The sequence below is a fragment of the Aedes aegypti genome, chromosome 3 (genome assembly GCF_002204515.2).
Source record: "Aedes aegypti strain LVP_AGWG chromosome 3, AaegL5.0 Primary Assembly, whole genome shotgun sequence".
In the NCBI taxonomy this organism is placed as follows: domain Eukaryota; kingdom Metazoa; phylum Arthropoda; class Insecta; order Diptera; family Culicidae; genus Aedes; species Aedes aegypti.
In genome coordinates, this window is record NC_035109.1 from 310,909,733 (window position 1) to 310,922,125 (window position 12,393).

The 12,393-nt window shown below is 38.3% G+C and overlaps 1 protein-coding gene across 1 annotated transcript; it reads right to left on the reverse strand.

Annotated features, from left to right (window-relative positions):
* Nucleotides 1-994: 994 nt before the first annotated feature.
* Nucleotides 995-8,531, reverse strand: LOC5577171. The gene is made up of 2 exons (XM_001663205.2): nt 8,076-8,531; nt 995-1,347 (listed from the first exon to the last, which is right to left on the reverse strand). The coding sequence occupies exons 1-2, from the start codon at nt 8,442-8,444 to the stop codon at nt 1,105-1,107; spliced, it is 612 nt and encodes a 203-aa protein (XP_001663255.1). The 5' UTR covers nt 8,445-8,531; the 3' UTR covers nt 995-1,104.
* Nucleotides 8,532-12,393: the final 3,862 nt, after the last annotated feature.

The window sequence follows — 12,393 nt, forward strand, 5'->3', positions numbered from 1 at the left end:
CTAAGCCACATTCTGCACAGAATCTGATATCCACCCTCGCCGGGGCAATCTTGAAATCCAATTTTCCACCCCGACCACTCACCGAATTCGGCACGCAATGCTTGCACTTTGTGGACACCGATTGCGGGAACCCGTCACGAAAGACGATGGAACCGATCGAGCGAAAGTTTTTCCGACTTGGCACAAAAAATTTGCGCGACCGACGAAAAATCCAAAATTCGACCGAGCGCCGCGCGATAAAGGAAAAGAATACCCAACGTCAAGTCAAGAAGGCGAAGGCGCCGCCGATAAAACGAGAGAGAGAGGTGATGATGGGTGACACCGCAACAAACGAACGGTAAGTGTCGGACTATCTCTTTCTTTCTTATGCGACAGGGGTGTCTTGGGCTGATGCTGATGATGGTTAAGTAAATCATCCATCCTGTTCTGACATGTATACACAACGTGGTGCAGGAGAGAAAGAGACTGGTCTGCGCTGAGCTTTTATAAAAAGCTTCTTTTTGACAATTTTTTGTATGAAGTGTTGCCAAGCAAGGAATAAACTGGAAAATGGAATCAGGGCATTTGAGCATGATTCAAACCTGAGATTCAAACGATTCAAATCCATAATCACATGGCACGTTTAAAAATTTGACTTGGATCCGTCAACGTTCACCCAGGCAAATGGACTATCGAAATAGGTATATAGAAACCCCTTATAAAAATTCGCCTTATGGAATCAAAATTTGACAACAAAAATAGTTTTCGCGGTAACCTGCTAAGTTCAACCGATAAAAAAGGGGTCGTCCATTAATTACGTAAGGGTTTATGGGGGGAAAGAAGTTTTGAGAATTCTTACGCGATATAGAAAATATTTTCGATTTTCATACAAAAAAGCTATGGAGGGGGGAGGGGTCTAAAACCGTCAAAATTGTCTTATGTAATTAATGGACAGCCTCAAAACATATATTTTATTGTTTTTTCAAAGCTGTTTATAAGAAAAACTCTAAAGGTATAAGGCAAGAGGACGGAAAAAATATTACAGAGCAATTTTATTACCTATTTAGAATTCCGTTACAAAAACGTGTCACAGCCATTTTTAACATCTTAATCCTATTTCTCAAACTAATCATCATCCGATGATGAGGAATCGCCGCTGCTTTGGTCAATCTCAGCCTCACTTTCATCCTCCTTGGCTGGTTTCCATTTGGTCGTGTGGATGGTAACGCCCTGGAAAACTTCGAGGATTTTGTCCATGCAGTACTTCAAATCGCTCTGGTTGGTACAGTACGGATTGGAGTACAGATACGCCTCGAGAAAGGACGGATCGTTCAGGACCGGGTCGGCTATGATGGCAAATAGGGCATTCTGAAATATGAAAAAGGTAATAAACTCAAGATGTTTTGGGGCAGGGAAACTAATACTCATCAATGAAAAGAGAGCTGGTAGGAATTAAGTGTTTTTAAACATGAACTGTGAAGACCAAAAAGAGACTATAGAACCAAGAAAATAAAAAGGTACCAAACACAAAGCAAGAGTTTTTATAAGGATGTTTCTAAGAGTTTATTTTTATAAAGACAAGTTTTGCTGCTCGTATTACTGTGTGTATTTTTCCATTAATAATTTATTCAGGTATTTGCCCAAAGCTTCATTCACGTATTATTACGAAGGGTTCTTCATGAGTTCCAGATAGTGTTTCTAAAAGAAATCCTAATTTTATCTCTGGTGAAACTTCTGTAGAAATTTAAAAAAATTTTCGTAGAATTTCGAGTCCCTGAATATCAAGCAAGATTTTGAGACTGAATTCCTTGAATAAGACAAAATTCATGAAGGAACTTATGTGGGAATGATCGACGGAATTTTCTGGAGCATTTGTTGTTGTTAAAATTTTAAATTAATTTTTGTCGAAACCATGGAGATTTTACTTAAATTACTCGAGAAATATATGGGATTCCTTGAAAAACTTCGTCTGGAATCCCAGGTCGAATTGATTAAGGAATTTCAAGAAGAATTTAATGGATTTCCTGGAACAATCTCTCAGAGCAATTGCTTTTTGGACTCCTATATACGCATTGACCGTTTTTCCATACAAAATGATCAAGTTTGGAGTCTTATATCTCGGTTTCTAGATGTCCGATTGACCTAAAATTTTCACCGCAGCTTGAAAGTAACCTAAAATTTGCTAGGCTAGAAATTCATAGTTTTTCATTAACGAACTTTTAAGTTATCGCAAATCTTAAATTTCGAGAAAAATGACAAAATTTTAAAGTAAAAATAATTTTTAAATGAAAATATTTAGAGCAATATGTCCTTCTGCAAAAATGTACAATTTGATAAGACACACAAGTTTGCAGAACATCATTTTTCGGTAAAACTGATTGTTTTCAAAATATTTTCAAAATTAAATTTTGCATTTTTTTGCAAATTGAGAGATTTTCAATAATTTAGAAGATTGTGTTTCAAATACAGTGATATTTTAATTGAGTAAAATCTATGTTATATCTAGGCTGTGGTGAAAATTTCAGATCAATCGGACCACTAAAAGCTGAGATTCAGATCTCCAAACTTGACTATTTTGTATGGAAAAACGGCCAATGCGTACTTTATTCTGTCCAGTACTGTATGAAACAAATTGAAAAAAATCGCGGTACTTACGGAGGTATGAGGCATTTTTTAGTTTTTTTTTTTAATTTCTAAAGGGTTTTTTGATAAACTTCGGAAAAAAACTTTTGAGATTTTTTTCGTAGAACTGCTGTAGGAATATTTTGTATAGCAGATCCTAAAAATTAGGAAAAAAAAATCCTGAAATAGTCCCTGGGGAAATTGTCAGAGTAAAAAATGTCGTTTGAGATACTTTCAAAAGTACAACCTGGATTTTTTATAAGGATAACCACAAAAAATACCCCAGAGATTCTATCTGAAATGTTCAATGAAAGTTCCATCTTCTCCTAGAGTTCTTCCAAATATCATCATCAAGTAATTTCTTTTTCTCAACAATTTACTCCGCAGATTCCTCTTGAGGTACCTTCAGAAATTCTTTGAGAAATTTCTAGGTGTGAAACCTTAAATGACAAAGTTTATTTCATAAACTTTACCTGAGAAATTAATCGAGAAATGTTTGGGAGATTTGCAGGAGTAATCCTGGATAAAGTGCTAGAGAGATAGAAGAAACATCTGGAGAAAATCCTAGGAAAATTTTCTGTTAATGCCGTGGAAATTATTGGAAATGGTCCATGAGTGTTCAAAGATTTTCTGAAGCAAACTCTGTAGAAATTTCTCAAGCACTCTTTGAAAACCCGCTCGGAGAATTGATAGATGAAACTTTAGAAGAATTTCTTGAGGGATCCCTGGACCTAGAGGATTTTCTGAAATTATTGCAGAAGAAAACTAAGGAGAAATTACTGGAATACATCCTAAAGTTTAACCACAGTTTAACCTAAAAGAGTCTGAGAAGAAATTCCTGAAGATCCTGTGAAATAGTTGCTAAATAGCCTTTGAAGGTTTCTCTTAAGCCTGAAGAGTATCTTAAGCCTGTAGAGGATTTTTCACAACGAAAAAAAATACTTAAGAGTGTGTTCAGTAGCAGAGAAATAAACAGAAAGCGCAACTAAAACCCTATCTATGCCCAGTTTGCAAAATTTCCAAGAAATTGAAATAGGGTCCTAAAGCCTTGTCTCAATTTTATTACCAAACGCTTCAGTTTAGGGCAGAAACACATGTTTACTCAATTTTTAAATGATTTTCAATGGTTTAAGTACAAAAAACATTTTTTTTATGATTTTTGAGATTTTGTCACACCCCTTGATTTAAACTCGAATTTTGGGTATATTTTGTTTTCCGTGTCCCTTCCGAAATGCCAGATAGGAACAACCCCAGTGTTAAAACTATATGCCCTGTGGCATTTTTGTCGAAAAAGTGAATGTCAAACAAGATCACAAGTGTCAAGGTTGATATTTGGAACCATTTTTAAAATTGAAGTTAAAAAATGATATAGCCGTTATTTGAGCGGGAAAACTTGCTAAAGTAGTTGCAAGAACATGCTCTTTCGTATTATTGAATAAAAACGAGAATTCATTAAACATTTTAGGACCCAATTTATAGTATCATTTTTTTTTTGTAAAACTTTGATGAATGACCATTATTCACAGGTAGCGAAATGAGTTATTGTAGAACATTGTATTAAAATTTGTTAAATTTTTGACGAAATGCCCTGAACTAGGGTAGACAAAAGCAAGTACGAACACTAACTTCGCTCAACTACTTCACGCGACCAAAACATCGCTGGTCCTTTTTATGTTAGTGCTCGAACGAAGCAGGCTATTTCAATGCGTCGCTGGAGCACTAAACTGCAAAGCGCTCAATTAGGCTATCGACATGGATGGATACACCATCTGCTATGATGACAGAGGGCCCGATTGGCTTGTCAGATGGATCGGGCCCGAGATATCCTGTCTACTGCGAATCACTGCAGTTGATATAGGGCATGTCCATGGTCTGCGCTCAAGGGCCCATTCACAAATTTCATAACGCTAGAGGGGGTGGGTGGGTGTCCTCCCGATGTTACGGCCCATACAAAAATTTAATAATATTCATACAGAAAGCGTTACAAGGGGGTGGGTGGGTGTTCAAAATGGCCAATTTCAGCGTTATGAAATAAATGAATGAGCCCCAACAGTCCAGCGACGCGACAGTACAGCGACGTTACAGCGGTTACTCGGATGCACAATAACTGGACTGCTTTTTTACTGTGCGCTCTATTTTTTTTTTTTCAAGTTCTTTAACATCTAATTCTACCATCGATTTCTGTAGGACATCCTCCTAGATTCTCGTTTAAAACATCGTCCAGGGATTTCTTAGGATTTCCCATTAAATTGTCTTTCAAGTTTTTTTTTAAGATTTTAATTAGATTTTTTTTTCTAATGATGCCTTTACGAATTCCTCCTACGATTTTTTTTCAGAAATTTCACCAGTATTTCTCTGAGATTTCCCAAGGAAGTTTTCGGAGATTTTTTTCAGGCATTCATGACATTTTGTCATTAATGTCTCCAAGAAATGCCATTATTCAGAAATCATAAAAGCAATAATTCTTAAGAAAATCCTAATGTAACTTCAGAGTAAAATTGTGTAAATTCTTAAGTCACCGTTAATGATATATCTGGATATCTGAAAGAACTCCTGGTTTCTTGAATATGTTAGAGAAGATTTCCTAAACGAATTGTTAAGATAATTGAAAAAAAAAATTGTAATATCGGGATAATATCCTGCAATATTCTCTAAACGAATTCCTCAAAATACATTGGGTGGAATCCCTGAAAAAATTTGCGTATCAGTGGTTGGAGAAAGTACTAGAAAAATTGCTGTAGTATTAACTGGTGTGGAACCTCAGATAAACTTTCAAAGATTCCATGAGAGTTTTTTTTGCGAAACACGTTGAGAAATGTTTAAAAGAACTTCAGAAGTAATCCTTGGATGAAATGCTGGAGAAATTATGACGAATCCCAGGTTGCATGTGTTGAGGAATTCCTAGAAGAGATCTTAATAGATCTTCTCGAACAATACGTAAAAGAATTTTGGATTTCTGGGAGCAAACGTGAATTCACTCTAAAAGCAATTCACATTTCTTGGAAAAATCCCTGAAACATTATTTTTTTCAAAAACTTTGGTATTGTACGGGATTGAAGTCCGTACACCTAAGAAATAAATCTAAATCCGTCCACTTTATACAAAACACCTAATATTTGTATGAAGTGTACGGTTTTTAAGCCTGTACGGATTTCGGTTCTCACATGAATCTTTGGAAGATCTCCAATAGTTATTGAAAAATATTTAGGGAAACCCCTACGGTAGTCTTTGGAAAAAAAGATACAAGTAATATCTTCTGGTAATTACCATAACTACTGCTTTGGAGTGCTCAAAAATTTCTTGGCGCAAAGTCAGGAAAAATTCCTGAGAACATCCTTTAAAAAATCGCAGGAACAATTTCTTCAATTATCAAGAGAATAGATAGAGGAATCCCTAGAAGAATGTAGGGAGAGATCTCTGTAAGAGTCCCTGAAAGTATGCTAGATGGAATCTCTGGAGAAATCACTAGGACAATTACTGAATCTTTTCATCAATGAATCTTTTTTTTTTTTGTTTTTTTTTTTGTTTTTTTTTGTATGGTATTCAGTTGGAGCTGCCTGACAGCTTAACTTGTCAAGGCTGAACCCTCGGTCTGGCTTTTGCCAAGTTTCCCCTCTACCAGGACCAATACTCAGACGGACTAGGCAATGGCGCCCACATGAACACTGTTTTTTTATTAGTATTGTGGTAGTCTTTGAAAAGTGCCCATATTCCATTGCTTCTGAGAAAAGGAAGCATTGTGAAAATCAGCAGCTCCATCAGAATTTGTTTGAAATAGTTGTGTAGTAGTGTCATTACTAATACTGTCTAGTCGAAATGGTTTTGAATAATTTGTCATTCAAGTGCTATTCTGATTACTCCTGTCTTTTACGTAAGATTAGAGTCTTAAATGTCAATTGTCGTCAAGTTTTAACAAAATTAGGCTGTTTAGTAGTAGTTCTAGTTAATTTTATTTTTTGTTGTTAAAAGTGTTTATTGGTCATTACGTTCATATATCCTTGAAGAAAAAAGTCGCTTTCCTTGTCTGTTCAACAATTTTTCGAAACTAGCAAGTGTACCCTAATGATCGATCTCAGCGTCTTACTTTCCATAGTCATTTTATAGTGAATATTGAAGAGTAAAGTTACCTTAGGCTTCTATTACAGTCTCCTACAAGATTCACTTTTCGGTGGCAAATGCAATGCTTCACAACGCCTACTTTCTACTTGTAAATTTTGCGAAAATGAAGCTGGAATTAGATTATTTATACCGCTGTTACAAAAGAGGTATTTCTTATTATGGCAATGTAAAAACCATATTAAAATAAGATTGTCGCCACTTATTTCTACTCAGTGAATCTACTAGTCATTTTCCTAAGAGTCCTATGCATTCCCTACGTCGTATATGATAACGATGTATCTAACTAGCTAATAGTAAGAGTGGCTACGGATCATTCTGGTTAGCAAAAGGCAAACTGAACGTCACCAATAGTATTAATGTCCACTTCGAATAGATTAATTATTTGAAATGGGCATCAATTCTATCAATGACGCAGAATGTCCGTTGGATCACATCCGAGATATTATTGCGTCTATGCCATATGAATTATGACGCGGCTTAAAGCAAAAAGTGCCAAAATGTGATACCACCACTACAGGTTACGCCTTTGGTTTCCATCATATGGGCTAATGGATTATGCCCTCCCATCGCGGCAAGGTCGCATAACCAAGGGGAAGGAATTACTGAATCTTTTCTTCAATGAATCTGACATGAAATTCTTGAAGAACCTTTTGGATAGTCGTGCAAGCAAAATAAGTAAAATAAGGGATTTTACAGACTATTTTGATTAAAATAGAGACCTTTCATTGAAAACACATGACTTTATGGAATCTTGCATCGAAATAGACTTGCTGCCAGCCCTGTCAAACCCACCCCATTGCATTTCCCACCTTAACTACCTAACATTATAAATTTAAGCTCCCTGAATCCGAATATGCTTGCCAAATTCTTAACAATACAATATTTATAGAAATAATGAATGTTTAAATTTCAAGAATAACGCAGAAAACGCCTAAATGTATGCAATTTCCTAAGGTATTTCCTGATATATAACAGAAATTCAATTATTTCAACCAAATCAACGAATTGGTTCGAGTTTTGGTTATGAAATCTAGTTTGGGGATATATCTTAAGTCTCCTTACAAACTTTCAGGATTATACCATGTCCAAATCCTTGTCTAAAACTAGAAGTTTATTGATGTTTGTCAACACTGCACCGTACAAGATTTTTAAATTTTACATTATTTTCATAGAAATAAACATTTTTGAAGGCAAAAAACTTCACAACACACGATTTGGACATACTTACGACAAACAACGTTCATTCACTGCAGGTTACATTGATATTTGTGCTCCATTAGGAAGAAATAAAATCGAGTGACACAGTGATCAATTTCACCCTACTGATCAATTTCACCCGAATTTACGGTACTCACCCTCAGCGCCGCGGCCAGGTCGTATCGCCGAATGCTCTCCATCTGGATGGCGAACGTCTTCATCAGATCCGACCAGCGTCCCCTCAGAGCACAGTTCCGGGCCACTTCCAGCACGTTGGCCGTGTCGTTCATGTAGCTATCAACTCGCCGAGATTGGGTGGCACCCACCTTGTCCAGGATGCTCTTGAAGCAGGAATCCGTCATGGGATTCCGCGCTTTTGGTGGGGTTTTCTTCTCTAGGAACTTTATGGCCGCGTTCAGCTTGGAGCGAGGAATGCTGTGGGTGGGATAGTTCTTCTTTTGTGGTGACGGAGACTTCTTCTGAGGCTTTGCACCGGGTTTCACGCGGCTGGATCGGGGTTTCGGCATGATGATTTTCGAACCGCGCGCGGATTTCACTTCAAGAATCACGATCAGATGTTTGTTTTTATTTTCCAACAACACTGCCGATGACAGATTCAGCCGATGCCGGGTGGAACTTTTGGAAACTGAAACGAAAAAGCTCGGAAAGGGGGAACCTCACTCAGCATAAAGCCGTTTGGTATAAGAATAATTTGTCATGAAAGTTTTTTTGGCGTAGACATGTTTGGCATAGAGCATTAGTTTAAGGTGATTATAAAACAAAGCCAAACTTTTAAATTTCAAGTGCACAAGACTGGAGAATCTGACAACAGTTCGCGTTGAAAATCAATCAAATTGCTTGCTTGCTGGGTGTGACCTGGGAGGGAGGCACCGATACTACACACGAAATATAAGACAACGTTATTTTGAACTGCAAGATAACTCCAGTATGTCAACAACAATCAAGGCAGGCTTCGAGAAAATCGGTAGTTTCCTTTTGTTGTGCACCTTCGATCTTTCCTGACAAACATGAAAAAAGGGCCACAGTTTTCTATGCAGTAAATATTAATTTTCATTGGAAAAAGAAGAACGATGCGTTTTTCAATGCTTTATGTTCAATCAGATTAAATGGTGCTCACGTGACATTACTTGCATTATGTGCATGAATTGATTTTCATTCGATTTTTATCACTTTTGAAGAAATACGAAAATGTGTTTTAATCAGTTACGCGCTTTTTTCATGTTAGTCCAATGTTTGAGATCTGGGCTCACAGTGACAGTTCGTGACAGCGGAATCTCGGTTCACTATGACGTACAGAAATTTTGTATTGGTTTCTCCCTCCCAGGGTGTGACCAATGGGATAAATTTTCAACACGGAGCGCTGTTAGATTCTCAAATCTTGTGCTCTTGAAATTTTGAGGTGTGGCTTCGTTGTGCACCATTGAAAATCTGATACATAGAGGCTGCACTAAATAATGTTGTAGTAACCTCAATCAAAACATTGTTGTTATCACAACTATGCCAAAATATTGTTTAATTGAATTTAATCAAGATTCGTGACTTGAATTAAGATTTTTCCAGAATCCTTCCAAGATCCTTCCAGTATTCTTTCAAAATCTTTCCAGGATCCTTTGGGAATCCTTCTGAAATCTTTCTTAAACTCTTCAAGGATCCTTTCAAAAGTCATTCAAGAATCATTCGAGAGTCCTTCTTGGATTCATTGGGAATTTTCTTGGAATCATTCAAAAATTCTTCGATAATCACTCGCGAATCATTTCTTTCCATCCTTCCAGAATTGTTCAAAAACATTCTTAAAAGACAATGACACCGTCTTCAGCTATTTAGCTGCACAGACTGTAACTGGTTGGTAAATGGCTGGGCATGGCGTACCATTGGTACCTCGCGTACCTGAAGGAATAAAATAGACCCCTTTGTGCGGTCCTTAGCCTCTTGCCCATCAACTCCTATCCCTACCTCCTCGCGGTACTGGCCGGGGTACGAGTAACCTCAGGGAAGATCGGGTAACCAACCCCCGGTGGGAAATTTGGTCGTATGCTGACAGGGAAGGGGGGGTTTGCTTTTGCTTTTGCTTCTGCAAACCTTGAGTGTCTGTACTCCATGTTAGGAGCGGCTCATAACTGCGTCTGTTCCCCATGTCAGGGGCGGCTGATCATCGTCCGTGCCAGAGAAGGACTCTAAGCTAAACTGCGCACTATGGTCCTCCGAACATTTAGGGGGAATGGTCCTCCGGAAATCTAGGGGGTTGGTGTCAGGCCCTGCAAGCCAGCCGTAAAAAAATCAAGCAACGAATAATCAACGAGAGAATACGAACCGGGACAATCGGCGAAGACCACAGCGACGTAAAGGGACTAGCGATTGGAAGCTCGGTACGTGGAACTGTAAATCTCTCAACTTCATCGGGAGCACACGCATACTCGCCGACGTGCTGAAGGACCGTGGATTCGGCATCGTAGCGTTGCAGGAAGTGTGTTGGAAGGGATCAATGGTGCGAACGTTTAGAGGTAACCATACCATCTACCAGAGCTGCGGCAATACACATGAGCTGGGAACAGCTTTTATAGTGATGGGTGATATGCAGAGGCGCGTGATCGGGTGGTGGCCGATCAATGAGAGAATGTGCAAGCAGGGCCGTAGCGTGCGGTTGGCCAGGTTGGCACCCGCCAAGGGCGCCAGCCTTTGGGGGGCGCCAAAATGCGTCAAACGAGCTAAAGATTTATTCAATTAGAGCTCCTCTCAGGTCACAATTTCAAAGTAAATTCCTTAACGTAATACACTAATGTTCTTTAACACGGTTTTCTTTTGCACATTTTCTTCCTACACGGCTTTTTTCACACGCCTTTCAAAATTAACACGGTACTTTTTTTGCACGGAATTCGGAATCAACACCGATTTTTTTTCTTATTTACATGAATTTCGGAATTACAACAACATCTTTTTTTTTCTTATTCACACGGATTTCAGAATCAATGCGTTTCAGAATGCGCTTAAATGCCTGACGACACTAACCGCACGGCCACGAGGCCCACAATTCAAAAGTTCTATTGAAATCCATTGATAATCATTCCGGAAACTTTCGAAAATTCTTCCAAGATGTTTTTGGTATCCTTTGGGATTTCTCCAGGAATCCTTCGGGAGGACTTGAAGTCCTTCGAGAATCCAGATGACAAAAATGATCGTACTAGCACAGACAAACAGACATCACACTCTCAACATTGTCCATCGACCACCTTTTTAACGGTCGATTCAAATATATTGTAGGTGGTCAATCCACCGACCGCAGCGCTCGCATCGTTTTTGTTCTCGTTTGACATTTACACACTACCGCCATATGTTGGTCCATCGGCCAAACACAACGATGATCGCGATTTGTTCTAAGTGTTACGTCTGTTTCTCTGTGGTACTAGTATGCTCTGGATACGATTTGCCGCGTTTTTTCATTAAAAAATACGCATTCTAGTATAATTCCGGCCATGCCGCAAAACGCTCATTAGACAATCATTTGATGCCCCAAGTATTAGAAATTCGTCGTCGCCGTCATGCCGCTATGCCGTCCACACTCTACTTTGAGCCTAATCGTATATCGTATCGAATGTCGCTGGTGTGCTCTTGGTTCTCGGTCGGAAACATGTTGGGCATATAAATGTCAAACCGTATACTTTACGCTTTGACCTCGCCAATCTCCTCCAGCAAAAAATGTTCCTACAGCGACGCCGACATTTTTCCTTTTTTCTTGGCACTACGTACTTACTGTACTTACCGTACTAGGACAGAGCCTGCTTCTCAGCTTAGTGTTAAATAAGCACCTTCACAGTAATTAGCTGAGAACTTTTTTTTTTTGCTAAAGGCTGGTTTGCTACTGACAAGAAAAGGAATCGCCTATCTCGATGCGTGGAAAATTTCTTCCAAGAAATGGTCAAGAAAATCACATTTTTCTGATCGCAGTACGCAGTTGAGAAGAAAAAAATTTAATTAATTTAAAATTTAAATGACATTTAATGTCACTTCAAAGAGGGCTCTCTGTGGGAAATTTCTTGACCCATTCAGTCAAGGAATTTCGTTGCTTTTCTTGAGCGAAACAGCATACTTAAGCTATCAGTACACACTTTGTCAAGTGTGCAAATATTTGGCTATTTGACGTTTCAGACGTTTGCCTAACGTTTGCCGTTTGCCTATTGTTTGCCAAAGGTCAGTACACGGTGGACAAACATTTGACAAACTCTTATTTGTTCATGTTTGCCACTCGAGAACAGAACGGAGTTGCAAAGTTGACCAAATAAAACTTGTTTTGGCATACTTTTGCAATCTATATTTCCTCATATCTTCAAGTATTGGCTATTACAAAGTTAGACAAATATTTGCACATCAATGTTTGTGCAAATATATTTGGTCAGTACACATATGACAAATAAATTTGTCAAAATTTGGCAAATATTTGCACGTTTGGCAAAGTGTGTA